Source organism: Elaeis guineensis, chromosome 10, assembly GCF_000442705.2.
Source record: "Elaeis guineensis isolate ETL-2024a chromosome 10, EG11, whole genome shotgun sequence".
In the NCBI taxonomy this organism is placed as follows: Eukaryota; Viridiplantae; Streptophyta; class Magnoliopsida; order Arecales; family Arecaceae; genus Elaeis; species Elaeis guineensis.
The window spans coordinates 20,261,878-20,288,820 of NC_026002.2; the positions used below are offsets into that span (position 1 = coordinate 20,261,878).

The 26,943-nt window shown below is 36.5% G+C and overlaps 2 protein-coding genes across 2 annotated transcripts; one reads left to right on the forward strand and one right to left on the reverse strand.

Moving 5' to 3' along the window:
* Positions 1-914: 914 nt before the first annotated feature.
* On the forward strand, positions 915-14,011 carry LOC105059958 (glucose-1-phosphate adenylyltransferase large subunit 4, chloroplastic/amyloplastic). The gene is given in 17 exon segments (XM_073244584.1): positions 915-1,116; positions 1,119-1,223; positions 1,226-1,272; positions 1,465-1,599; positions 2,236-2,409; positions 2,512-2,604; positions 2,781-2,864; positions 2,963-3,018; positions 3,412-3,505; positions 3,668-3,780; positions 9,678-9,750; positions 9,954-10,034; positions 10,130-10,216; positions 10,303-10,407; positions 11,086-11,192; positions 11,272-11,332; positions 13,625-14,011. Coding segments are annotated over 17 exon segments (1,605 nt in total). The 5' UTR covers positions 915-1,028; the 3' UTR covers positions 13,727-14,011.
* Positions 14,012-25,516: 11,505 nt separating this feature from the next.
* On the reverse strand, positions 25,517-26,431 carry LOC105059735 (pollen-specific protein C13). Its single transcript, XM_010943149.4, has 2 exons — positions 26,169-26,431; positions 25,517-26,043 (listed from the first exon to the last, which is right to left on the reverse strand). The coding sequence occupies exons 1-2, from the start codon at positions 26,320-26,322 to the stop codon at positions 25,700-25,702; spliced, it is 498 nt and encodes a 165-aa protein (XP_010941451.1). The 5' UTR covers positions 26,323-26,431; the 3' UTR covers positions 25,517-25,699.
* Positions 26,432-26,943: the final 512 nt, after the last annotated feature.

Sequence of the window (26,943 nt, forward strand, 5' to 3'; positions counted from 1 at the left end):
CCCAAATAAGAATAAGTTATATATTGTGAAAGAGGTTAAAGGGTATTTTCGAAAGAAAAGAAATGATAGAAAGAGTCAGAATGAATTATTATTGTAATTCAAAAAACTGCTATTCTTATATATAGATACGGATCAATACCGGACATCTACGGCATAGGTCTACTACAATATGCTGGGTGTCCTTAGTTCTTTTTAACAAAAGTAGTATGGTTTTATGATTACTTGATTACTTAAAGGCTCTCTTGGAAGCATGCGAATAATTAAGTCAAAGTTGATATATATTGCATAACAAAACATTATAAATAGGTATGGCTTGGATGCTAACATGCGGTATGACGTGTTTGAATATAAGTACAAAATAGTACTAGTGTCGTTCATTTGGAGAAATCCTAGGCTTTTAATGAATGATGATGGATGCATTTATTTGTCTCACGTGACAAGTTGTGGAATATTGGTAGCTTTCGCGGTTTGAATTGGACCACAATTAAACTTGTGACCGAGAGTCGATAGCCGTCCCGAATCATCTCAAGAACTACAATGGAAAATTTGTCAAGGCTATTGATGGGAAGTGACATGTTAGTTTGCTTTCTTTATCATAAAAAGCCTCGGATCTTTCTCCTGGTCCCATGGATTCGGATCTTTCTGTCGGTATTCTGTTAAGATTTGGTAGGAGTATTGCTGCTAAGATCTCCCTGATATCAGCTATTTCCTCCTCAAGCTCTAACTAACTCGAGACAGACTCTCTCCGTCTCCGAATCCTCTTTGCTGCATGTCGCTGTTTCTTTCTCTATTAAAAGCAAGCAAGAGCGTTGATAATAGCCACTCGATAGTAGTCTACACTACCGGATTCTAAGGTGAGCTGGCAATAGAGACGTGCGTCCTCTGGTTTCGCGGGAGGCCATGAGTGAAGCAGGAAAGGTACTACCATCTTGAGCGCTCTCTTTCTTCTTCCTACCGGGCTCTTTCCTTGAATCCAATCGAAGCAAGAAGCGATCTTCTTTTCGGAGTTTCTCGAGGTGGCATCGGCCATGGCGGGGGCGCTGCACGTGCCCGCATTGGCGCTCGGATCGGGCGGCGGCGATCGCCGGTCTCTTGGCTTCCCTCGGCTCCGGGGCAGAGCTCGGGATCCGCAGGGTCGTCGTCCTTCCTTGGTGAAAGGATTTGTCGCCCGGGAAGATCGCTCGGGAATCTCCGACCTGGCGGACTCGGAAGAAGGGATTTGGGAAGCCCACTGCCACCATCAACTCTGTTATTGCCGACGTTGCCAAAGATATCCTTGTATCTCTCTTATCTTTGACATTTATCCAGTGTTCATTGAATTGCTGAGGTGTAGGCTTTTGAATGCCTTTCGTGTATCAGTCTACGCCTTAATTCGCATGACTAAAGTTGGCTGGCTCGGTGTTATCTGTACTTCTATTTTCTGTCATATATGGCAGCGTTAATGCTGTTTCTTTTGATCTGTACTTCTATTACGCGCAGCCCCTTCAGGCGCCACGGTTCGAAAGGCCGCTGGGCGATACGAAAACTGTTGCGATCATACTAGGTGGAGGAGCTGGAACTCGACTTTTTCCTCTCACTCGAACGAGGGCGAAACCAGCTGTAAGCATTCCCGACAAAATGAGAAATATTTTTATTTTTCATTTTGACTTGAAGCATTAAATGTTGCTTCATTTACTCTTTTTTCCTTTTTATTTTTTCATGAACTTTTTGGAATCGAATCACTCGTCTGGCATCAATTTCATGATCTACTTAAACTGCTATGACGTATAATCTGTTCCTACTATGTTCCTGGAAATACAAAAAAAATTTGAATTTGTGATTTATGAGTGCGATGAAAAGAAAAGCAAAGATAGGATAAACTAGCATAAGCATGAAAATGTTTAAAAATGTCATCTGAACCAAAATCTGAGTCTGTTCCTGGAATTCAATACCAAATTCTCCAGCTTTCATCTGATTAAGATTTGATTGGCATAACATTGCCGTTACTTTTGCCTTCTTATTAATAAGTGCAGGATCTTCAGCCCTTTTTTCTCTTAATTATAAACCTGGTTTGGAACAACATCAACGATGGTTTTTGGTTTATTTATTTTTGTTGGAAAAATGACCGAGAGCTAATTTTTCTGTGACCTTTAGACTGTAGTCTATGTTTCACCGAATATGACATTATTGTAGTAAATTGTGCAATGAACATTATGCATCTGTGTCTCTTTGATTACATTTCTTTATGTCATTCAGGTACCAATTGGAGGGTGTTACAGGCTTATTGATGTTCCAATGAGCAACTGCATCAATAGTGGGATAAATAAAATATATGTTCTAACTCAATTTAACTCTCAGTCCCTCAATCGCCATCTTGCTCGGGCTTATGATTTTGGTAATGGGGTAAATTTTGGTGACGGATTTGTGGAGGTATGCTGCATTATATCAAGAGTTTGAAGGTAGCTTTCTTACTTTTCATCAGACTAGGCTTAAGTTTCTAGATTAACTGTTCTTTTGCTCCATGCTATTTAGGTACTAGCAGCAACCCAAACACCTGGGGAATTTGGAAAGAGATGGTTTCAGGGAACAGCAGATGCTGTTAGGCAATTCATATGGCTATTTGAGGTTCGGCATTTGTGTGTGCAACCTTGTTTATTTTTCAGTACTCATGTTATTTTAATGTCCTCTTATTCTCTAAAGCAACTATGCAACCGACCCTCTAGAGCATATGCGTAATGACTGGTTATCTAAGCCTGCTGACAATGCTGTTCCAAACTTTATATCTATCTGCTGCCATGCAGGATGCCAGACTCAGACATATAGAGAACATACTGATTTTGTCTGGTGATCATCTATATCGAATGGATTACATGGACTTTGTGCAGGTTAGATTTAAATTCCTTGCTGCAAATAACATTGGTATATGATATATATGTAATCTGCATGAGTGGTTGAACTGATTCAGAATTTGTTCTTTGTGCAGAAACACCTTAACTGTGGTGCAGATATATCTGTTTCTTGTGTCCCTATGGATGACAGGTAATTAAGCTGAGCTTCAGATATGTTTTAGCTACTAATATTTTGAATAATTGCTCTTTATCAATGACCATGCATATTGGCTGTGGTGCTGAATCCGGAGGCAACAATCTGACACCATACATGTGATTCTGACATCTTAAATAAAATCCACATAAATATCTCGCTCATACTGGAAATCAGCAGACTCATTCTTTTGCTTCTGTACTACCTTGCTTCAACATGTGTCTTCTAACTGTATATTTGGGTCTGCACAAGATAGCTTGCACCTACTCCAAATGCAATTTTTTATATAAGGTTGCCTTTTTCTCTTTTCTTCATTTTACCAGTTAACTGTCAACCTGTATTGGTGACATTTTATATGAAAAGCCTATCTTGGATTTTTTCCCCCGACAGTCGTGCTTCCGATTTTGGATTGATGAAGATTGACAAAGTAGGGCGCATCCACAAGTTTCTTGAAAAACCCATGGGTGAATCTCTAAGAACCATGGTATATGCCTCTCGTCTGCATACATTTACTGCTTATACATTCTAATTCATCAATTGACAGTTGAAGTTTCCAATTAAAATGTAGAAATTAATCTTAAAATATTTTGGCTAGCATATTGCCGTATCAGGGAATTCATGTCTAACTGAGTCTTCAATGTCGCAGGAAGTGGACACAACTGTCCTAGGATTGCTTCCTGAAGAGGCAAAGAAGTATAAATACATTGCATCAATGGGAATATATGTGTTCAAGACAGATGTTCTTCTGAAGCTTCTAAGGTAATTATTTAGTGTGCTGTCAACCTATATGTGCTTTCTGAGCACTGTGAATGATAAGAAACATGAAAGTGTGGACAATTTTAAGTGTAGAATTGGAAATAACGAATTAGTAAGTTATTCCTAAACTGGGATTTGGTCGTTAGTTTCCTTGAAGGTTGGCCCTACAGTGACTAAAACTAGTTTGTTGATGTTAACAAATTTCTATGATAATATTGAACATGCAGTGAGATGCAAAAATGCCAGATGATCAGACATAACAAGGAAATGAATCTTTTTAAGAAAAAAATATATATATATTTCTGTGTTGGGTGAAATCTAAGTAGATGACAATTGATTTAGAGAATGCAGAGAGTTGCTATTGCAGAGCTCTCAATATATGGGGGCTAAAGGTTTTTGGAGGAGAGAGTCTATAATTTTTTTTCATTACCATAAGCTAGACAACTCTAGACAGAAAAAATATCCTCCATGAGGAACTGAACGGACTCACATCATCAAATGACTTCTGACTAGGAGAAGCATGAAAACTTGACATTTACATAGATATTTTATAAACTTTAAAAGCAGACTCTAGAACATTCCTTAGACTAAAGAAGTGCATTACTTTTCAGCACTCCCCCTTAATGCACTTTCTTTACAGCTCCAATCAACTCTCTAAGATAAAAGAACTTCTCTTTAGTGAGTGGCTTGGTAAATATGTCTGCTAGTTGATCATCGGTTCTGCTATATTCCAGTTGAATCTCTCGTTTTTCTTTGCTTCTCTAATAAAGTGATACTTTATGGCAATATGCTTTGTGTGATCATGGCTGCTTGGATTATTTGCAATGGCAATGGCTGACTTATTGTCACAGGACAATACTGTTCCTTCTTCCTATTTTTCTCCACAATCTTCAAGAATCCTTCACAGTCATCTGCTTGTGCTGTTTTAGCTGCAGCTACATACTCTGCCTCTGCTAAAGATTGAGCCACAATTCTTTGTTTCTTTGAAGCCCATGCGTATACACCTGAACCAAGAGTGGAAACATAGCTGGAGGTACTCTTCATATTATCAAGGCACCCGGCCCAATCACTCTTTGTATACCCAAATATCTTTGATTTTTCTGCCATGTTGTACAAAATTCCATTGTCAAGTGTGCCCTACAAGTATCTTAAAACTCTTTTTGCTGCTTCATAGTGGTTTTGACTACAACTTTGCATATATCTTGAAAGCAAGCTTTCAGCAAACATTATGTCTGGATACAAGAGACTACCAACCAAATTTCTATATGCAAGCATCAACCTTCTTGGCACCATCTTCTTTTCTTAAATTATCATTTGCAACTAAAGGAGTGGGTACAGATTTGCAACCAACCATGCTGAACTTCTGGAGAATACTTTCTGCATATCTCTTTTGGGAAATGAAAATTCAATCTTTCCTTTGACATACTTCAATTCCCAAAAAAAAGTAATGTACTAACCTCAAATCACTCATTTCATAGGCTTGCGTCATATCTTTCTTGAAGTCTTGAATAGCCTTCTCATCATTGCCCATGGTAATTATGTCATCAACATAAACTGAAACAATGAGAATATAATTTTCTTCTTTCATAATGTATAACGTGGGCTCACTCTTGCTTCTCTGAATGCCTTTGAAGGTAAAGTATTTATCAATTTCATTGTACCATGCATGGGGAACTTGTTTCAGCCCATATAGGGCCATCTCCAATCAATAAATTTTATTTTCCGCCCCTTCCACTGAGAACCCTTGAGGTTGCTCTACATATACTTCATCTTCCAACACTCCATTTAAGAAGGCTGATTTAACATCTAACTGATAATTCTTCCATTTCTTTTGAGTGGCAAGAGCAATTAAAGTTCTTATAGTTTCAAGCCTTGCAACTGGAGCAAAGGTTTCAGAGAAGTCTATACCTGGCTTTTGAACAAAGCCTTTGGCCACGAGTCTTGCCTTATACTTCCGAATGCTCCCATCTTGACTTAGCTTGGTCTTATACATCCACTTGACTCCAATAACTTCCCTTCCCTCCGATCTATCAACAAGTTTCCAGGTGTTGTTTTTCTCTATCATGCTCATCTCTTCCTCCGTGGCCTTCACCCAAACCTCTTGTGTCTTGGCTTCTTCAAAACTCTCTGGTTCCATCGCTGAGAAATTGCATGACTCATATATCTCACTTAATCTTCTCATCCTTCTTGGAGGAGATTCAGGTGAGGAGAGATTGGATGAAGATGATCCATCACTTGGACTTGATGGAGCTGACAATGACTGTGAAGAAGTATCCACTGCATATGTCTCTGGAACTTTGCCCTGCACTTCAAAAAACACATATGGTGTCTCTTGTACTTTCTTTTCCTTCCAATTCCAAGAGGCTTTTTCATTAAAAATGACATTTCTGCTAATAATTAACTTGTTAGTTTCAACATTATAGAGACAATATCCTTTTGTCTTAGAACTATATCCAAGAAATATACATTTCTCACTCTTTTCATCAAATTTTGTCCTTTTTTCAGAAGGAATATGAGCATAGCAGATGCAGCCAAAAATTTTGAAATGCCTTACCCAAGGCTATGTTTTGCACCAAGCCTCAAATGGAGTTTTATTCTTCACTGCTTTTGTTGGACATCTGTTGAAAATCTAGACAGCTGTGTTAGTAACTTCTGACCAGAAACACTTGCGCAAGCCTTTCCCATTAAGCATTGATGTTGCCATCTCCACAATGGTCCGATTTTTGCACTCTGCGACTCCATTCTGTTGTAGGCTGTATCCCACTGTCAATTGCTTCCAAATGCCTTCATTTTTTACAATATTCTTCAAACTCTCCAGTGGTATATTCACCTCCTCTATCACTCTGAATAATTTTGATGTCATGACTACTTTGCTTCTCCACAAAAGCCTTGAATTGCTTGAAGACTAGAAAAGTTTCTGATTTCTCCTTCAAAAAATAAACCCAGGTCATCCGAGAATTATCATCCTAAAAGATGAGAAAATTTCTATGTTCACTCAAGGAGGGAGTTCGCATTCACCCACATATGTCGGTGTGAACAAGCTCCAAAGTTGCTTTTGCTTTCCCATTATACACCCCTCATATGGACCCATTATGGTTTCTCAGGAAGACCATGAACCATATTTCTTTTCTTTTAAGTAGCTTCAGCCCATTAAAATTCAAATGGCAAAATCTTTTATGCCACAGCCAGCTATCCTGTAGTACTTTACTTTTCAAGGCAGAAAATGTTCCATATGAAACTTCATGGAAAAATTTCTGTTTTATTCCATCTTAACAACTGTAATCACTTGATTCTTATTCTCTCGATCATAAATTCTGCAACAATGACTTCCAAAATGTAGATCATCGCCATTTTCAATTAGTTTCCCAACACTCAATAAATTTTGTTCTAGGTCAGGCACAAGTAAAATATCATGAATATATTTGTTTCATTTCTTGGTTTCAACTGCAATTATTCCTTTTCCTTTTGTTTGCACAACTGACCCGTCTCCTAATCAGACCTTGGGTGTAACTGTAGTATCCATATCATGAAATATTTTCTCCTTTCCTGACATGTGATTATTGCAGCCATTATCTACATACCAAATGTTTTTTTTTTCTTCTTAAGCTGATTGACAAGTAAAAAATAAATTCCTCTCATCATCTTTCTCTTTTGAGTAATTTACCTGAGCATTTGCCTTAAATCTACGGTTCTTTTCACTTTGCCCAAACTTCTTATAGTGATGACATTGAGACTTTCCATGGTTCCAACCAAGGACCGCCGAACCAGAATTGATGGCCGTGCCGGCCGGTCAGCGGTACGGTTCAGTATGATTTCGTACCATTTTGTGCTGGGCCGAACCAACGGGATAGAGAAGGAGAGAGAGAGAAGAAAGAGGGAGAAGAAAGATAGGAAGATAGAGGTGGGGAGAGAAGGAGAGGGAGAAGAGGAGAGGACCTCCGATGACCGTCAGAGGCTGTCCGAGGTGTGCCTAGAGGCCTGAGGGCGGCCAAGGTTGGAGGAGAGCCTCCACCCTGGTCCCATGCGAAACATGGGTTCGCCCCTGTTTTGGCTTTTTTTAGGTTTCATCATGAAGTCGACAAACCCATTGCTGGCTTCGTTTATTTTATTTTTTTTTAAATAATTTTCATGGAAGTTAGCAACGAGTTTGTCAAGTTCAACAAAAATTATTTTTAAAAAAAAAGGACGAAGTCGGCAATAGGTTTGCCGACTTCACATGATGAAACCCACAAAAAAAAAACTGAAATAACAGCGAACCCCTGTTTTGCACGGGACGAGGGCGAAGGCCCTCCTATGACCTTGGCCGCCCTCCGGAAGACCTCTCCTCCTCTCTCTCCCCTTCTCTCCCCCTCCAGTGCTCTCTCTCTCTCTCTCTCTTCTCCTCTTTCTTCTCTCTCCTTCCAAGATGGTTGCCATGCCATTTTTCATGTCGGAACTGGACCAAGTTTTCCACCGGTATAGTTTGGCATGGCTTGAACCATCCGATTTGGGATGGTTTAAAAAATGCTAGTTCCAATAATTTGAAATAGTATGATTGTTTTCTTGCAAATATTGCAAAGAGGCTTAGAGTCATTAAAAGCCATTCCTTTTTCATTTTTCTCCTCTCTCTTCCTGCTTGAGTCATGCTTTTTCCATCTTCTTGGAACTTCCTTTCTTGGCCCATTGCTTGATTCAGCTTTCGTTTGAAACTTCTGTGATTTAACAGTCAGCTTTGACTGAAAAACACTCTCAACAGATTGATTAGAGTGTCTCAATTTTCTTTGTTCATAAGACTGCAAAGAGCCCATTAACTGTTGTATAGATAAAGTGCTAAGGTCTTTTATCTCTTCAATTATAGCAACCAAATCATCATATTTTTCAGGTAGGCTAATTGAAATTTTCTCAACTATCTTTTGATCAGAAATTCTTTCACCAAAAGATTTCATTTGATTAACTATATATCTTGATGACTCTTGAAAAGTAATCCTTCATGGATTCTAAGTTTTTCATTCTCAAATTTTCAAATTCTCTTCGAAGGGATTGAAGTTTGCAGGTTATTACCTTTCTATCACCTTGAAATTCTTGCTGCAAAATATCCCATGCCTCCTTTTCTGTGGCTGCACCAATAATTCTTGAAAAAATGGTTGATGAAACTCCATTTTGAATTCTCGAGAGAGCCTTGGCATCATTCATTCTAGTTGCTTTAAGCTTTTCTTTCTCTGCATTTGTAAGTTGGCTTTGATCAGCTGGTTCGGTATAACCTTTCTCAACAATGCTTCAAAGTCCCTTTGAAAGAAGCAGAGTCCTCATCTTCACTTTCCAGAAATCGTAATTTTGTCCTCCAAAAATTGGTAGAATGGAGTGTAAAATGCTGGCAGTTTCTCCGACCAATGAAGCCATCTTCTTCTTGCTGGATTGGTTGGCCTTCTATTTGTGATTAAAAATGTCCCAGATGACGTTGAAACACTGCTCTGATACCACTTCTGTTGGGTGAAACCTAAGGAGATGACAATTGATTTAGAGAATACAGAGAGTTGCTACTGCAAAGCTCTCAATGTATGGGGGCTGAAGCTTTTTGGAGAAGAAAGTCTGTAATTCTTTTCATTACCATAAGCTAGACAACTCTAGACACAAATATCCTCCATGAGGAACTGAACGGACTCACAACGTTAAATGACTTTTGACTAAGAGAAATCTGAAAACTTGACACTTATGTAGATATTTTAAATACTTTACAAATAGACTCCAGAGCATTCCTTAGACTAAAGAAGTGCATTACTTTTCAACATTCTGAATAGAGTGGTCAGTTGAAATGTTTTTCAGAGTTGCTTTAAATACATTGCCTGGTATTAATTTCTTTGGTAGTTGCTTGATAACTTATGTTTCTCATGACTACAAATGCTGCTATTATGTCTCCTTAGATGGCACTATCCTACTGCCAATGATTTTGGGTCGGAGATTATACCGATGGCTGCTAAAGACTACGACGTGCAGGTACTTAGTGTCCCAAAATATGCTCCTCGACATTGATATATGCACTATCTTAAGCTTGCAGCTGGTTCAGTGTGTGATATTTAGTGCCGGCGTGCAGACATCGAAACCAGTGGTTATAAATTTCTATACGAACAAGGCCTTTTCAATAAATGAAACCCGGCTGAGTATCATCTAACTAATGAAGTGAGTATCTGTCTATGTAGGCATATCTATTCAAAGGATACTGGGAGGATATTGGAACAATAAAATCATTCTTTGATGCAAATTTGGCTCTCACTGATCAGGTATATCTCAAGATAGCTAATACTTCGTATGACTTTATAGTCTGCTAAAATTTTTCTGAATATCTTCTTCTTACTGAGTACAATTTTGTTTGAAGCCTCCCAAGTTTCATTTCCATGATCCTAAGAAGCCAATCTTTACATCACCACGGTTTTTACCACCAACCAAGATAGAAAAATGCAGGGTATTAGATTCTAACCATTAAACATTCTGCTGCAAGCAGCCCTTTATATCTAAGCTCATTGACCATGATATGTATGTTCTCTGCAGGTAGTGGACTCTATAATTTCACACGGATGCTTCTTGACACAATGCTGTGTCGAACATTCCATAGTTGGGGTACGCTCAAGATTAGAGTATGGGGTGGAGCTTGTGGTAAACTTCTTTCTCATGCATAAAATTCAAAATATGTTTAAGATGCCAAAATAATATCCTTTGCAGACGTGGAACTTGTTGACATCTATACTTGTGACCGATGCTATTGTTCATGTTAAGCATATTGTTGGAACAATCACAGAGGAGGATTTTACAACATTTATATGCTAATTTCTTGAGAAACATAACTCCTTCTATAAGTGAGAAAATTAAAAAAACAGACAGCTTTTTGAATAACAATTCATTATGAATTGTCCCACTTATAAAATTTTAGGTAGGTTTGGTATTCCCTTTTAATTTGTCATATCCTGTTTTTGTTTTTATTGAAATTTTTACTTCTCTTCTGTTCTTGAATGTAGAAATTTCATTCTTTTTTGTTATCATCTGTTTTCTTCCAGAAGAGATACTGAGAGTGCAAGAGTGGTGTGAAAGTGTTTTTCTATTTCTTTTTCAGTCGATATAATCTGCTAATCTGTTCCTTCTCTTTTGATCCTATCCCTGTTCTGGTACCATTGAGCATGAAAAATCTGATTTCTCTTTGGGGACTAAAATTCTTTTCTAGATCTTCATGTTAGTGCAGCTGAAAGCAAATTAATTCTGTAATTTTCTTTTTTATAATATGAATTCTGGATTTGGAATTTCTTTGTCGCAAATTGACAGTTGGAATCTGTCCGTCAGGATACCATGATGATGGGTGCAGACTATTATCAGACAGAAGCAGAGAGAGCATATTTCTTGGCTGAGGGGAAAGTTCCAGTTGGTGTTGGAGAGAACACTAAGATTAGGTAGGCTTTGTTATAGACTTCATCTTGTGGCCCAATTTGGATAACCTTGACATCTACCTGATATGCCCCTTTACAACAGGAACTGTATCATCGACAAAAATGCAAGGATCGGAAAGAATGTGATCATCACAAATGCAGATGTAAGTTGTTCGCAAGCACACTTTGTATGCTTCAAGGCATGGAGACAACTGCAGTTTCTTTAACTGTGAATCTCATCCAGATACTGTCGTGGAAAGATATATATATATATGTATACACACACACACACACATATAGATATATATATACATACATATACATATACATATACATATATATACACACACACACACACACACAAATATACACACACACACACACACATATATATATACATACATACATATACATATATATATATGTATACATACATGCATACATATATATATATGTATACATACATGCATACATATATATATGTATACATACATGCATACATATACATATATATATATATATATATATATATATATATATATATATATATACATACATACATATATGTATACGTACATGCATACATACATATATGTATACGTACATGCATACATACATATATGTATACGTATGCATACATACATATATGTATACGTACATGCATATACATACATATATGTATACGTACATGCATACATATACATATATGTATACGTACATGCATACATATACATATATGTATACGTACATGCATACATACATATATACATATATGTATGTATGTATGTATGTATGTATGTATGTCTATGTATGTATGTATGCATGCATGCATGCATGCATACATACATACATAGACATACATACATACATACATACATATATATATATATATATATATATATATATATATATATATATATATATATATATATATATATATATATATATATACAAGTTTTAGGTCTTCTTTTAATTTCTTTACTGTTTTTTGTTCAACATCAGACATGTCTCTGCATGGGTGCGACATGTTTTGCCAAGGGGACCTAGATCATTGATAAGAAGCATTATATAACCTTTTAAACTGGAAATTTGACATTGCAAATATTATTTTTTGTCGGGGCAATGGCAACCATAAATTATAAAATCACTCAGTTTGTTATTTTATATAATTTTTATCAGTTAGGTTACTAGTCCATAAGAATAAAGACATCCAAAGCCAACTTTTTAATTTGCTTTGAAATACTTGTGCATATAATATGGGAGTGAACGTTATCATTACAATTCCTTCAGAGTATCTGTCTAGCATTTACCACTTCATGCACCTGTAATAGTCAACAGTAAAACTTCATATCTGACTGATGGATTCCATGTGGACAAGTAGGCATCTGACCAAAATAACCACAAAGGCAGTGGTCGCCATTGAAAGGGCACTTTCTTAGCCTGTACATGCAGAACAGTGCCCTTCAGTCTTCCAAATCAAGAGAAGTTTTGAGGTAAAACTATGTATCTGGTTGCGCAGCTGTAACAAGTGAAATTGTTGGCCTAGATAAAATTACACTTGCTTGAAGCTCAAAAGAGAAAAAGCAAAACAGGGTGATGATCAAAAGAGAGCCTTAGTTGATACTTGATAGTGTTACTGATATACTGACTAGTTCAAATGAACACATCAGAACAACTTACAAGTGAAGCAACAATGGACCAGCTTGCTACATGTGACGAATGAAAAATCTGTTTGAAAGGATGCAATAAATTGTTGAGAGTAGGGTCATAGTGAGAAGAATCTATGAAGAACTTGTCATTGTACATCCAAAGTTCAGATGAAGCAGAGTACTTTTATGAAAAGTTTCAATATCTGTATTGCAAATCAAGAAGATCTAAGTAAATCATGCAGTTATACTGAGATGTTTAGGTATCCACAAATAGGTTTTAAAATGGGTTTGCTAAATAAATGAGTCCACACAATACAAAGCGAGTGGCATATATTGTTACTTCTTGAATCTGCTTGCAGAGAGTTTTCACTGAGTTTTTTGAGGAATGTACGTGGAAAATGATGCTCTGTTGGACATTGATTTTTAAAAGGGTAAAAAAAAAAAAGAAAGTAAATAAATCTTAGCAGCTACAGTAGTTTGGACAGCGGTCGACTTAACTGCAGGAAAGTAGGGGTTGACAAAGAACAGCTTAGCTGATGGAAAATAAACACTTGTTGGAGCTTCATTTTTATAGAATCTCTGGTTGAGGCTGGATTTTCGTTTTCATTTCTTGTTAGAAGCTGTTATGGAAGTATTTATGACATAACTAGGGAAGAATTTATGGTAGAACATGGATTCAGTCAGATATGCATAAAACAAAATGCTAATGGTTTTAATTGTTGTTTCCCTTCATGTTAGCTTCTTTAATTCACAGAAGTCGATTTTGCATGCTAACCTGCTGTATGTTTTATCATGCATGTGAACCAGAATGTGGAGGAAGCTGATAGACCATCAGAGGGTTTCTATATTCGTTCTGGAATCACTGTGGTGATGAAGAACTCCATTATCCCAGATGGTGCCATCATCTAGAGTTTCCTTTTTTTTTTTGCTGGAACAGTTGGGGAATTGTAAAACATTGAAAATATCAATCATCAGCTATTCATAATGCATGATCTGATGGAGGCTCACAGATTGTAAGTTACCATGCTAAGCTAGTAGGCACCTGTTTTGCCATCTTCAGATAGAACTACTCCAAATAAGAACTCAACCGCAGTGCCATTGACATAGCAGCAGCTCTATCTCCACCTATGGTTCCTGGGAAACAAATACATTCTACATACCTAATCACAATCCATGACTCTTTTTTGACGGAGATTCAGGGGAATCCTAGATAAATGAACATGGTAAGAATTACAGAAATCAAGCCTTATCCATCTACTTGAGTATGCTGCCTGAGAACAAAATCATGAAATATTGCACTACGTGCTTCAATTTTTCTTTCTGCAAGTATAAAATATACTATTTTCTTTTTAGTGCATTATGCCTGTCCGGTAGTGGAAGTTCATAATCTAATCCAAAACATATAAATGATGCAATTTTTATTACATGAGTATCATGATGCAGTTTCAACATGTTCTAGTTTATTGCTGCCGTATTTGTAAAATCTATGTCATCTTAAATTATTTGCTTATGAAGGTTAGAAACATGGGAAATATCGGAGTCTGTTTTTGACATGGTTTAAATGGATTGCATCTTTCACCAAATGGGAGAAGAAAAAGGAATGCATCAGAGACGTCATGCAAACTATTAAATTAATTTAATGAAAATTTAATATCAGGAAAAAAACAATAAATTTAACTTCATCACGGTAGGTATCTTACAAGCAAACTGATCCTCACAAAGTGTCATGGATTATTGCCATGTACATTGATCACATATTGAAACTGACTGTAGCCAGTAATCTCTAAGTGTATTGAGGCCCAGACACTGGATAAATGGGCTAGCCTCTTGGCCCAGTCCAGTCTCCATTAGAAGGCTTGAAGGCCCTTTCCTTCATCCACAAAAAGGGGGAAAAAGGAAAAATGCAGGGGAGACTTCTGATTGATTGAATTTGATGGAGAAGGCAAAGTCCATCATGAGTTCATCGGAGGTTAGGAAAACCTGACCTCCACTTCTATTTAAGGCCCTAAACCTTCAATTCGTCCTCACCAAAAAATGCCGCAGACGTTGCTCTTGTCTCTTCTCTTTTTCTCCTCTTGGTTGGCGGTGGTTAAGGCTTATTATAGTCACCGGAATCCACCCCCTCTGGCCAAGCTCCGCTGTTTTCCCACCTTCGGTGAATCCCCCTTCCTCTGCTTGCTTTTCTTGGTCTTGGATGCTGCCACCATGGCAGCAAGGGGTCAACACCCTTTTCCTTCTCCTCTCTCAGTTCCCCGTGCATGGTCGAACCCAGTCGCCCAGGTCACACCACCGCTGACTCCACCCCTCCTTTTCCTTTCCCACTGTTATGATGATGGATCAAGAGGTCGAATGGCTCAGATAATTTAGCTTATGTCTTCGTCTGTTTATATGAGGTATTATCCGCTTTGACTCATGACCATCTTTAGGCTTCAGTGGACTTTAGACTTCAATAGGCCTTAATCATTTTAGAGCATCACAGTTTAGTCCTTTAAAAAGCTCCTCATGTTGAGAGAAAAAGTTCCAATCCATATAAGTCATATTCTCTCTTGACTCGTAACCGGCATGGAATTAAAAAAATTCTCTCTACACAACACCCTCTATTCTCCCTTACATTTTGTTTAGATAGCCCTTCATAAGAGAAAAGAAAAAGAAGGGAAAGAAAAGGAAGAGAAAGGAAAGGGGATATCGTCTTTGTTTAGATAGCCCTCGTGAGGAAAAAAAAAGATAAAATTTTTATAATCGAGCCGGTGATGGAAGAAATTATTGTTGGTCCATCATCATCTACCACATGTCAGAACTTACACAGATCATAAAGCAGAAATAGAAAAAAAATGAAGAAAAAAAATCCTTCGTCTGTGTCGTCGTCTTCTCTCACCCATTTCGATGAGATTCTGATTGGATTTCCCCTGCGACACCCCCTGCGGCGGCACCCTCCCCTCTCCTCACCGCGTCGCGACTGTCCTTTTCTTCTATCCGTCCTACTGCCACGCCGCGGCATCCTTCATCTACTTCGTGTTCGTGTTTGGGATCACAAGGATCGACCACGTGCTCGCATTCGGGATCGAGTGGCAAGAAGGACCTCAAGATCGCCGTCCTTAGAGTCAGCTCCAAAGCATTCCACAAGGTATAATAATTTTATGGTATTTGACGGAGTTTTTGTTTTTGCATTATGGATTTGGTGATATTTGATATACAAATGCTGCTCAAATTGGAATCGATAAATCCTTCGCACTTTAGTGCATTATAGGTAAATCCTTCGCAACGACATTCATGAAAACAGTGGTTATTAAATATAATATCATTGTTTGAATGCAGAAGATTATTTTATTTTTGAATGTGTGAATATTAAGTTATTTGTTGAGCATATGGACAAAAGCTTAAGCAACTCTAAATACTTATTTTTTTTAATCTATCAAACTATATTTTTATATTATACTTCATTTATTATAATTTAATTCTACCTAAAATTTGTATGTAGCTCTGTCTTAACATTTTTGCCTATAGTATGTGAGAAGAGGATAATTGGTTGTTTTTCGAAGAGCATTTATTTATTCCAAAAACAAGGACAAATTTGGAGGGAGAGCTTGGAACAACAAAGTCCCCAACCATAGAGGTGATAAAATATTATTTATTTTTTAATATTTAATTAAATTCTATTGACATTATGCTGCTCTGTTATTTTAACGTGGTATTCGATTTTATTCATTTTATCTATTATATGTATTTTAGTTGGAGGCACAAGATAACCATTCTCCATATAGTGATAATGTTTCAAGAGTTGGGATGACGTTTAGATTGGAAGAGGAAATTTATGATTTTTATAATGTATATGCCAAAAGAATTGGATTTAGTTTACAGAAATCACATGTTGATCGTCGAAAAGATAGAAGCTTAGTGTCTAAGAGATATATTTGTAGCAAAGAAGGACAACATGCTACTCATCCTATTCATGTGGCAAAAAGATCACCTGCAATTGAAAGAACAAATTGTTTGGCTCGTTTGGAGTTAAAAATTGATTAAGAAAATATTTGAACTATCAAAAAAGTTGAATTAAATCACAATCATACGATGGCAAGTCCAAACAAAGCCTACACATTAAGGTCACATCGAATATTAAGGTCACATCAAAAAGTTTTGCCAATTCAAAGGACTCTTATTGATCAAATGGACAGAGCAGGTATTAGACCTACTCAAATCTATAACTTTTTTCAAGATTGGGCTGAAGGTGCAAAAAATATGGGATTTATGCGAAAGGATGCTAACAACTGTGCCTCTGGAAAAAAAAATTTTATGATAGCAGGTGATGTGCAAGTTCTACTTGAGGCTGTAGCTCCATCTCAGGTTCATGGTAGCATATTAGCTAAACATTTAAACTTGAGTCTTGATATTGATTGTTTTTTTATGTTAAAAAATTATGCATGTCTTAACTTATACAAAATAAATAGGAAGATCTTGCTTCGAAAAGTACTCTGAGAGCCTATGCTGAGCCTAGTGCTAGTTACAAGATTACACCACCAAATACTTCTACTGTACAAGGACAATTTACAAATCTTCTGAGTTGGACTTCTCAACCTATGATCCTACGAGATGCTCAAGTCATAACTTTTGTCTATGAAATTTTATATTAGTTGAAACTTTTAGAATAATTAATATTTTTAAATCAAGTTTTTGAACTAAAAAAATTTTCTAATGATCACTTTCAGGATAGCGAGTGTTTATCTCAAGTGCACCAAATAAGTAAAAGGATTGAATTCGATCGAGTCTAAGGTATTTTCAAACAAGAAAAAATGTATATGTTTAATCAAATATATAATTAATTTATATTTCTCTTACAAACAGCATAGATGCAGTGGAAGGTCTTGTCTAGTCTCAACTCCATACTTAGAAGCACAAAAGAGGAAGGAACATATATTTGAAAATATTTTGAAAATCATAGAGAATTATTTTGTAAAAGCACAAAGACAGGATAAAATAGAAAAATTTTGGATAAGTACTTTATTGTTAGCCAAAATTGTCAAGTATTGCAAGTTATTAACATTTAAACTTATTTGTTTTAAAGATCTTGTACAATTTTTCTTTTTGCCTGTGGTAATTATTTAGCAAGGTTTATTTTGCTTGAAAGAATCTTATTGGTTATTGATGCAATTCTTGATGATTCAAGTCCTTTTGTTTACTATGGTTATAAGAATTGCTGCAACAAGTCTAGTTTCCATCTCTTTTTTTAATTCAGATTAGCAGATAATTTAAAGTTTATATCCAACACTTAAAGTTTCTGTAAATCAATTATATACTATATATTTATATTAGAAAATTAAAAGGAGTTGTTTTTGTTGTTTGTATTTACTTATATGGATTTGCATGTCCAGTTACTGAAATTAATGCAAATAGGATTAACATCAAGTTTGTTAATCATATAAAATAGTATAATCTGTCTTCTTTATGATTAGACTTAAACAACTTTGAACTATTCTGACATTGCAACCGTAACTCATAAGAAGATTAAAAAAAAAGTAACCAGAAGAAAACTAAAGATATATAAGGACACAATGACAATGGTTTTAATTGTTAGAAAATTCACTTAATATTGTGGTCTTAATTGTTACATAGTTTGAATGCTTACAATTAACCCTCAAAAAAAAAAAATACAAAAGATAAATGAAATTTGTGCAATTATACATCGGCATGTCCCCTTATTAGAAAGACCGAGTCCAATATTTGGCTCCTACTAGGAGTTTCTCAGCATCACTTGAGTGCCTCCAAAAATCCATGGAAGTCTTACTAGTGTCCTCAACGAATTTCGCAGCATCACTTGAGTGCACCCTCAGCGAATTTCTTGGCATCACTTGCGTGCACCCTTCGAGAAATTAAATCACCATGGATATCTATCATACGAAGTACTTCTATTAGAATAAAGTCTGCTATCCAACGCCAACATCCAACTTATGTTCTTCAACACAAAGCTGCATAATCAAGTGACTTGTAGCCAATGCTCTTCAACACCAGACTAAAAAGAATATCGTATACTAAATCCCAGAGTGGAAGGAACAAAAGCTTTCATGACGTAATATAAGCACCCTGCCCACATTCCAGGTCTTCATACTGTCCGGTCCCAATTGCAAATTATTTGCCTGTAGAGCCATTTTCTGTCTGACGAATCTCGTTGGAAATTTCGACGCATCGAAGCGACCAATTGGCCCGATTCCACTTTTCCCCTCAAGTGGCTTCTCCTAGTACGCATCCACGTCGATCCCGAATATGGACACGAGGTCGATCCCGATGATTTCGAACACGGAAATGAAGCAGATGAAGTGTGCCGCAGTGCGGCGGCAAGGCAGGCAGAAGAAAGGGGCAGCGACGGCACAGCCAAGGAGAAAGGAGGGTACCGCCCCAAAGGGGGTGGCGGAGGAAACCCAGTCGAAATCTCACCGAAATGGATGAGACAAGATGACGAAGCAGACCAAGGGGTGGAGAAAAGAGGGGGCGAAGAGGGGAGAAGGCGTCGGGAACAATCGATGATGGATTTTTTTTTTTTTTTTTTCTCCTAGTATGCATCCACGTTGATGACACGTGACAGGTGATGATAAGTCGATCATAATTTTTTTTTATGATCAATCTCATTATAAAAATTTTATTTAAAAAAATAAATAAATATTTTAAATTCAAAAAATTATTGTACTTTTTTATGTGTTTCAAAAATATAAAAATTATTAACAGAAACTAATGCACAGTCTATAATCAAATAAAAGATTATTAACATAATACCACTGCCGCAATAAAATGAAGTTGTGAGCTCAAAAACAATCTACACAGAATTTAGCTAATTCATGAAAAAATATTCAATAATATAGGTTCCAAAATACTAAATTAGCATCCTAAATAACCAATAAAAAAAATATCAATTATTTGCATCAATACTTTTTTTTTCCATCAACCAAAAATTATTTGCTTCAACACATCAATCGAAAACCATTTGCATGAACACATCTTTCATCTTCTCTATTGAAAAACTCAATATTCCCCTCAACTTATCAGGATGCTCGATAAGAAAAAAATAAATATCTGTCAGATGTTCAGGTGTAATGATCAAATTGATAAGAAATTTATAAATTTCATCCTCTTGAATTGAAAATCGTTGAAAAGCATTCTTAAAAATCTCATTTCTTTCACGAATTGCCTCATTTCCCTGTTTGATTGCTTCAGCCACATTATCAATTGCCTCTCTGATGCCTCCAAGCTCCTTCTCTTTCTTCGACACCTTACTTTTCTTTGTTTTTGAAGTTGTTGCACCTTGTGGAGTATGAGAATGCACTTCTTACTGCTCATCGAATTCCACATTATCAAATGGTTTTATATTGGCATTACAAGTACGAATAATCAAATAAGATTACCTAATGAATATGAGAAAGTAAACGCAACACAAACAGTTTGATATGACAGTAAATCAGTATGTTACAAAATATAATTATTTTATATAACTGCAGCTATATGGTCTCTTATTATCTCTCCTTGAATTGCATCCTCATCATCATTTTTTCGAGCATGCTTTTCATTTCCTGTTTGATTTTGATTTGCAACTTCAACATCTGCTTCAGCAATAAGCTCCTCATCTAAATCCACACCGATTAGATAATTATGCAAAATACAACAAGATAACACTATATATATATTTTTGAGCTTTAACCCCATACGTGGGTTCCATTGTACTTGTTATAATAGAAAATTATTTTTTTAACACATCAAATGCTCGTTCAATAGCATTATGCAAGGATGCATGGCAAAGATTGAACAACTCTCGAGCAATTTATAGTGGATTTCTCGAATATTCTTTCAAATGATAATGCACTCCTCTATAAGATACAATAAGCCTACCCGCCAGCTGGTATCCAGTATCAACAAGATAAAATTTATCTATTCAAATTTATAACCATCATATATGGTTGTTAATTAATGAGCATAAGATAAAAAATATGTATGAAATTATTTTAATTACCTTCAGAAATTTTAAGATTATCTTCTCTTGATAATGTATTTTTTAAGATTCTTGAGTCAGTTGTTCCTTTCCAATCCGGTAAGACATACGTAAATTTAAGATCAAAATCACATGCTACTAATACATTCTGGATGGGATAATCTTTTCTACCATGATATTTAGGAGCATCCATAATAGATACTTTTATACGGACATGCGTTCCATCGATTGCTTCCACACAATCCTGAAATTACATGTCTATATTAACAGTAATCTAATATAAAATTATTTGATATTTATAATATAAGATAATGATTTCACCTTAAAATATTAGTAGAACCGACTGCTGTTGAGAATGTTTGGTGAAACTTGTGAGCCATCTAATTGTTTAAAAAATTTTTCTTCTAATTCAATTATAGATTTCGACACATTATGAAAATGATGACTTGTAATTTCCCCAGACCTTTGAAACCAAAATTGAACTTCACGATTTCTAGCATTATGCATTAGTATGTAAAGTATTTTCACAACTTGCTCTTCTATCATTGCTCTTCTCATTGGTTTTAGACCACCATCTTTTTCTAGCAAATCACATAAGTTTAAAAATACTTTAGGCCCCATTCATATTATTTTATGCCCTTCACATCGAATTCTAATAATTTTACTTAATATTTCCTCACGCACCCTTTCCCTTTCAGAGTTGAAATCACTACTAATTCGCTTGTCACATGACCGCATTTTGAGAATGAACTATTGAGCAACCAAGCATATTAGTTGAGCAACCGTCTTTCTGCAAATTTCTCTCTATCTAATTTCTCTCCATGTAAATTTGACAATAGCCATTTGAAATTTTTGAGGATCCATCTACCATCAAAAATATTACACGTTACAAAATAAAAAGAATAAAGTATAGAACAATATGCATAGAATAATTAAGAAAATTATGAAAGCATAGAACAAAATAAGGAAATTTCATTCCCATTTCCATTGATATGTCCCACCACATTGGCTTTGAAAGAATGTCTAATACTAACGAGACTATACCAATTTGAAGATCCCATACATAAGGCAAGCCTCTGCTCAAAAAAAAAAAACCAACAATTAAGCATGAAAAATTATATAATAATGATAAGAAACCTATAGGAAAGAATGAAAGTATCTTCATCTTACTGCATGTAATTGAGTTGTATAATCAAAAACTATCATCAAGTCACTTAAGGCCATTCCCAGTGATAAATTCAAATAAATCAGGATTTATTTATTTATTTATTACATCAGAAACAAATAAGAGTGGGCTAGCAAAAATCAGTTCCTATTCAGCAACTTCACTTGCATACAAAACCTTTCGATGATAACTGAAAGCATCCAAAAAGTCAATGCAGGATGATGCAGCACTTCATACAATTGCATAGCATGTGATAAGGTCAATAGGTCAGATAGGTCAATCGCATATCATTCTGCTCAAGCTTACTTCTAGACTATTGCAAGTTTGTAGAGGAATACAAAAAACAAAAAAAAAGCAACTAGTTATTTAATGCCAAAAAATAAAACAAATGGAAAAACAAATGATAAGATTAGTAGGAAAAAAAATCGAGCTACTAACCTTCTATACAACTTCGTCGATGAGAGATAAGAAGATGAGTGATGGAGGTCATCTCTGGTTTGCATAGAAGAGAGGAAGAAAGAAGTTTGATAAGGAACAATGAACGAAAGCCATAGAATAAACCCTAGCTTTATTTAAAGACCTATGGGCATTTTTATTCTTTAAATATCTCATGTCCCTTCCTCTCCTGATTCTCCTAAATTGGGAGAATTAGAAAACTAATTTAACGGAGGGAAAGGGAGGAAAAAAGATACCCCTTCCTTTCCCTCCCCCTCCCTCAAAATTTAATATCCAAACAAAGGAAAGAAAATCCCTCCCTTTTCTTTCCCTCCGAATCTTTCAATCCAAACAAAGCGTTAAAAAGCCACAAGAAGACTATATTTTGGCATAGGAAAGGAAGAGAATAAGAAAGAGAAAAGAGAGAGAGAGAGAGAAAAGAAAACCAACCTTATGAAACCACCACTTAAGTGGCCCCCAAATTCATTTAGGTCCAATCGATTTGAGCAAGTTAGATCAGGCCCATGATAATGCCCAGACCAAGAGTCTCTCTCTCTTCATCCCAATTTTTCTCGAATTGAAAGCTAACAAGATAGTAATTTTTTTGTGCCAGAGCCTTCAATGCGATGGAAGCATAGGACCTAGAGATCGGGCTGCAAGTCGAAGATTGTGACTATTGGATTTGATTGATTGTAAGTTTATTTTATTCTTTGAAATTTTTCTTTGTACATATCATGTATTTCAAATTAGAATTTATATAAAATATATATATTAAAATATTTAAAAATTATAAAAATATTTGTATTATACATACTCTCATAAAAATATTATTCAAAAATTATGGATCAAGCATAAGATATCTGATATGATTATTGCAAACCATAAATTTGAAATAAATTGATTCTTCTATTTTAATATCATATGATATTTATAAAGAAAATTATATATGTTCACCTTTATATGAATTTTTGAATAAAAATTGTTTGTTGTTTTTAGAAATGAGATGTGATACTACGAATTTAAGATTATTATGAAAACAAGTATGATTATGTTATGAGAATTGATAATAAAAAAATTCTCTAGTTAAACTATGATATGGATCTAGCTAATGAGATTGATTATTGGTCATATATCAAAAATTAGTTTCTTCTGAATATAGCCAGTAAGGGCTGATCACTGATAAAGCTGGTCTTTCTGAGCCTAGCTAATTGAACCGGATCGCTGACACTTGCTAATACATCGTATATTTGTTATCAAGACCAATCTCTTTGTCCTATCACTAGGTTAATCAGAGCCATGTGAATTAGAGCTAATTTCCTTCTAGACCTAGCCAGCAGGGTTGATCTCTGATATACATTAATAGATTGCGTATTTTGTATTTAAGGGCTAATATCTTTTGAGTCCTATCATGAGACTGATCATAGCTGTAGTCACCAAAAACTGAGAAAACTTTTTTTTGTGTTTTACTATTACACATGATATATTTTAAAAAAATAAGTATATTGATATGTGTATCTAATTATTATCAAATTGCTATAGTTAAAATAAAATTTAAATTATACTTGATCCATTAGAGATATTAAAAACTCACTGAGTCTATAAAGCTCATCTGTTGTTTCTACTTTTTACATTTAGAAAAGTATATGGGGCTTTGGACCAAGCAATGAGAAGAGTAGGATTCTAAATGCCATTTGCTTAGTTAGTCTTTGGATAAAATTGATTTGGGCCTTCTATTATTTATGCTTGTTAGTCTTTAAGAACTATCTTTCTATTGAATAAATATATTAGAAGATTTTCTTTTATTACCACCATCTAAGTTTGGATTGATGTGAATATGTATGAATAAAAAGGCAAGCCTTGCATATCCTATGGGGTTAAATCATAAGGATATGCGGTCCTCTTTCAAATTTTTGACTCAGCCCATTCGGTCGGAGCATAAGTACCGATTAAGTGGTATCAGAGTTTTGGTTCAAAATCCTATAGCTTAGGTTAGTTATTAAGAATGGGGTAGAATTTTAAGTTATGATTAGATGATTCTGATCACTAGTAATAATATAATTAAAAATTATATTAGATCATATTTTTTTTTTGCGAAATAAGTTGTGATCGCTCAAATCCTATCTAGAAAGCTGTCTGACATTGAGGAGGATTCTCGCATGATGAATATATATTGTACTCATCAGAATGGTTACACCTCTCGAACCTCTAGTGCCTCCCAAACTTATGATGTCTCTCGGACAGTTGGTGCTCCCCAAGCCGACACCTCTCAAACTGCTAATAGTACTTCCTAAGCTGCTGGCACATCCCAAGCTATCGGTGCCTCTAGATCAACTCACAAACCATCACTAGAGCAGGATGAAAGTTGAGTAAGTAGCCCTCCTCATTAATAAGATGATGTCTCTAATTTCTTAGACAACAATCAGGGGACTACTAATCCTTCAGGAACTGATGGTTAGGTGGCAAACCTCATACAAGTCCTAACTAGACTCATACAATAAATGAGGTGGCAGAGAAAAAAAGGTGATCAATCTTCAAAGTCGGAATGGAGGGATAGAAGAATGTAAGAATTGAGACCACCTATCTGTGAATGCTCGGCTGATCCCGCCAAGTCATCGAAGTGGCTTGGATTGCTTATTTGACGAAAGATATGGTTCAGATTTAGATTTTATGACTTATTTAATAAATGAATCGGGTTTATATTGACAAATATTCAATTGGAACGTGCACGTGACTGGACCCATCTTGACCAGGCTGCCACCCCTACTTGCCAGGGATCTTAAGTCCATGGAGAGATTCTTCTTCGTGCGCTCAAAAAGGCTGTGGTTGATAACCCAGCTATAGAGGGATTCATATGGGCAACTAGGTTGAATCAACAGGCACTTATTGATATTTCATCAATTATTATGGAATTGGACTATGGTCCCAAGCGCAGGGAATTAGAATCAAGTGTTCGCCTCGGGCAAAATTAAAGCTGTGCAGCAAGTAACTAGTGTTCATGGTCCCAGTTAGAAGTGTCGGTTCAGCTACATCAGCACCATATATATCAAGCTTGTTGTATCCCTGCTGCTGGGATTTCAGAAAAGAAACTTCAAGGTCCTTCGGTTCACAGGGGAAAATGGATCCAAGACAATACTAGCAAAGACTAAAAGTCATGCCTTTTGCAGAGAAAACAAGAAACTTAGCAGAACCAATCATCTAGTGATAACAAAGCGCGCACGAGCATTATTAGCAGATACAGAGGCTAAGATAGACAGGCTTCGAGACATCGGAATAAAAGATATCCCACTTGTCCTCGTTTCACCACTCCTGCGGACTAATAATTGATATCGTCATCGGTAAAGAGCGCGTAGCGCTGGAGCATCGGCCCGCACTTGGGAAGGGGGACGTCCTTGAGGTAGCCGATAGCGTTGACATTTCGCTGCTCGGAGGACATGCCATTGTTGCGGGTGAGGGCTACACGCGCACGGTCCCTGTGGTCGGCCGGAATCTCCTTGCAATCGTAGCGCGGGCTGTCCAGTAGCACCACCTCGCAGATCTCTTCTTGGTGATCGTCCGACATGGTGATCGTGTAGTATCCATATTTGTCGGTCAGTGCCTCACCCGAGTGAGATACTTGACCGCTTACGTAGTCCCTGCATTCGAGCCTAACCTTGGCACCTACAACCACCAGAGGCAACAGTGTGATCATCACAAGACGTGACCTATTATTCTATGCTTTATTGAAAAAGGTATCGTATTCCCCTAGGCATTATTACTTGGTACCTAGAGAAGATGCAACGTACCTCCCAGGTATTCGGTAAATTCGTGGACGAAGCCAGCACGGCAGGTGTCGCAGTAAACGCGACCGGTAACGGAAAAGCTTGGAGTTGGGACGGCGTCGGCCACCCCGATGAGGGCTGAAATGAAACAGAGAGAAGCTAAAACTAAAAGAGCCATGCGGCCTTTCTTTCCTTCCAGCGGCAAACGAAAGTGGGGGCGCGGGAGAATGAGTTGGTGGAGTGGAGAAGGGAGAGGTAGAGGAAAAAGGAATGGGGGAGGTTGGGGGTGGTTTTAATGTGGAGTCCGCTCGCCGAGAGATGTATTTCAAGGGAAAGAAGTGGCTGGGATGAAAAGGCGGAATTCGTTGTTTGTTTCGGAAAACAGTTGATGACCGACCGCTTCTCGCTGCTTCTCCCACGCTGGACGTGACACAGCCAAGTCCTGCGACAAGTGCTGCTAAATCAACCTTGACCTGTATTACCAGGTGGATTATTATGTTATTTCTTACCCTCCTCGTGTTAATCATTCCAACATGGAAGGTGTCAGCGAATGCATTAGTGTCCGGCAACGAGAGATTCTGGATTCAAATATTAAGCATAATGTCGCTCATGTCCGGCAAAATCGCTCATCTAACCCTTTCCTGAGCATTTTTTTTTAAATATTATTTTTTTAATACTTATTTTTCAATCTATCTCCTTTCCAACTTATTTCTCAAAATTCAATAGTTTGGATGAAATGACGTGGACGTGACGAAACCGCATGTTGAAGATACAGTTTATGCTTAAAATCTCATCTTCA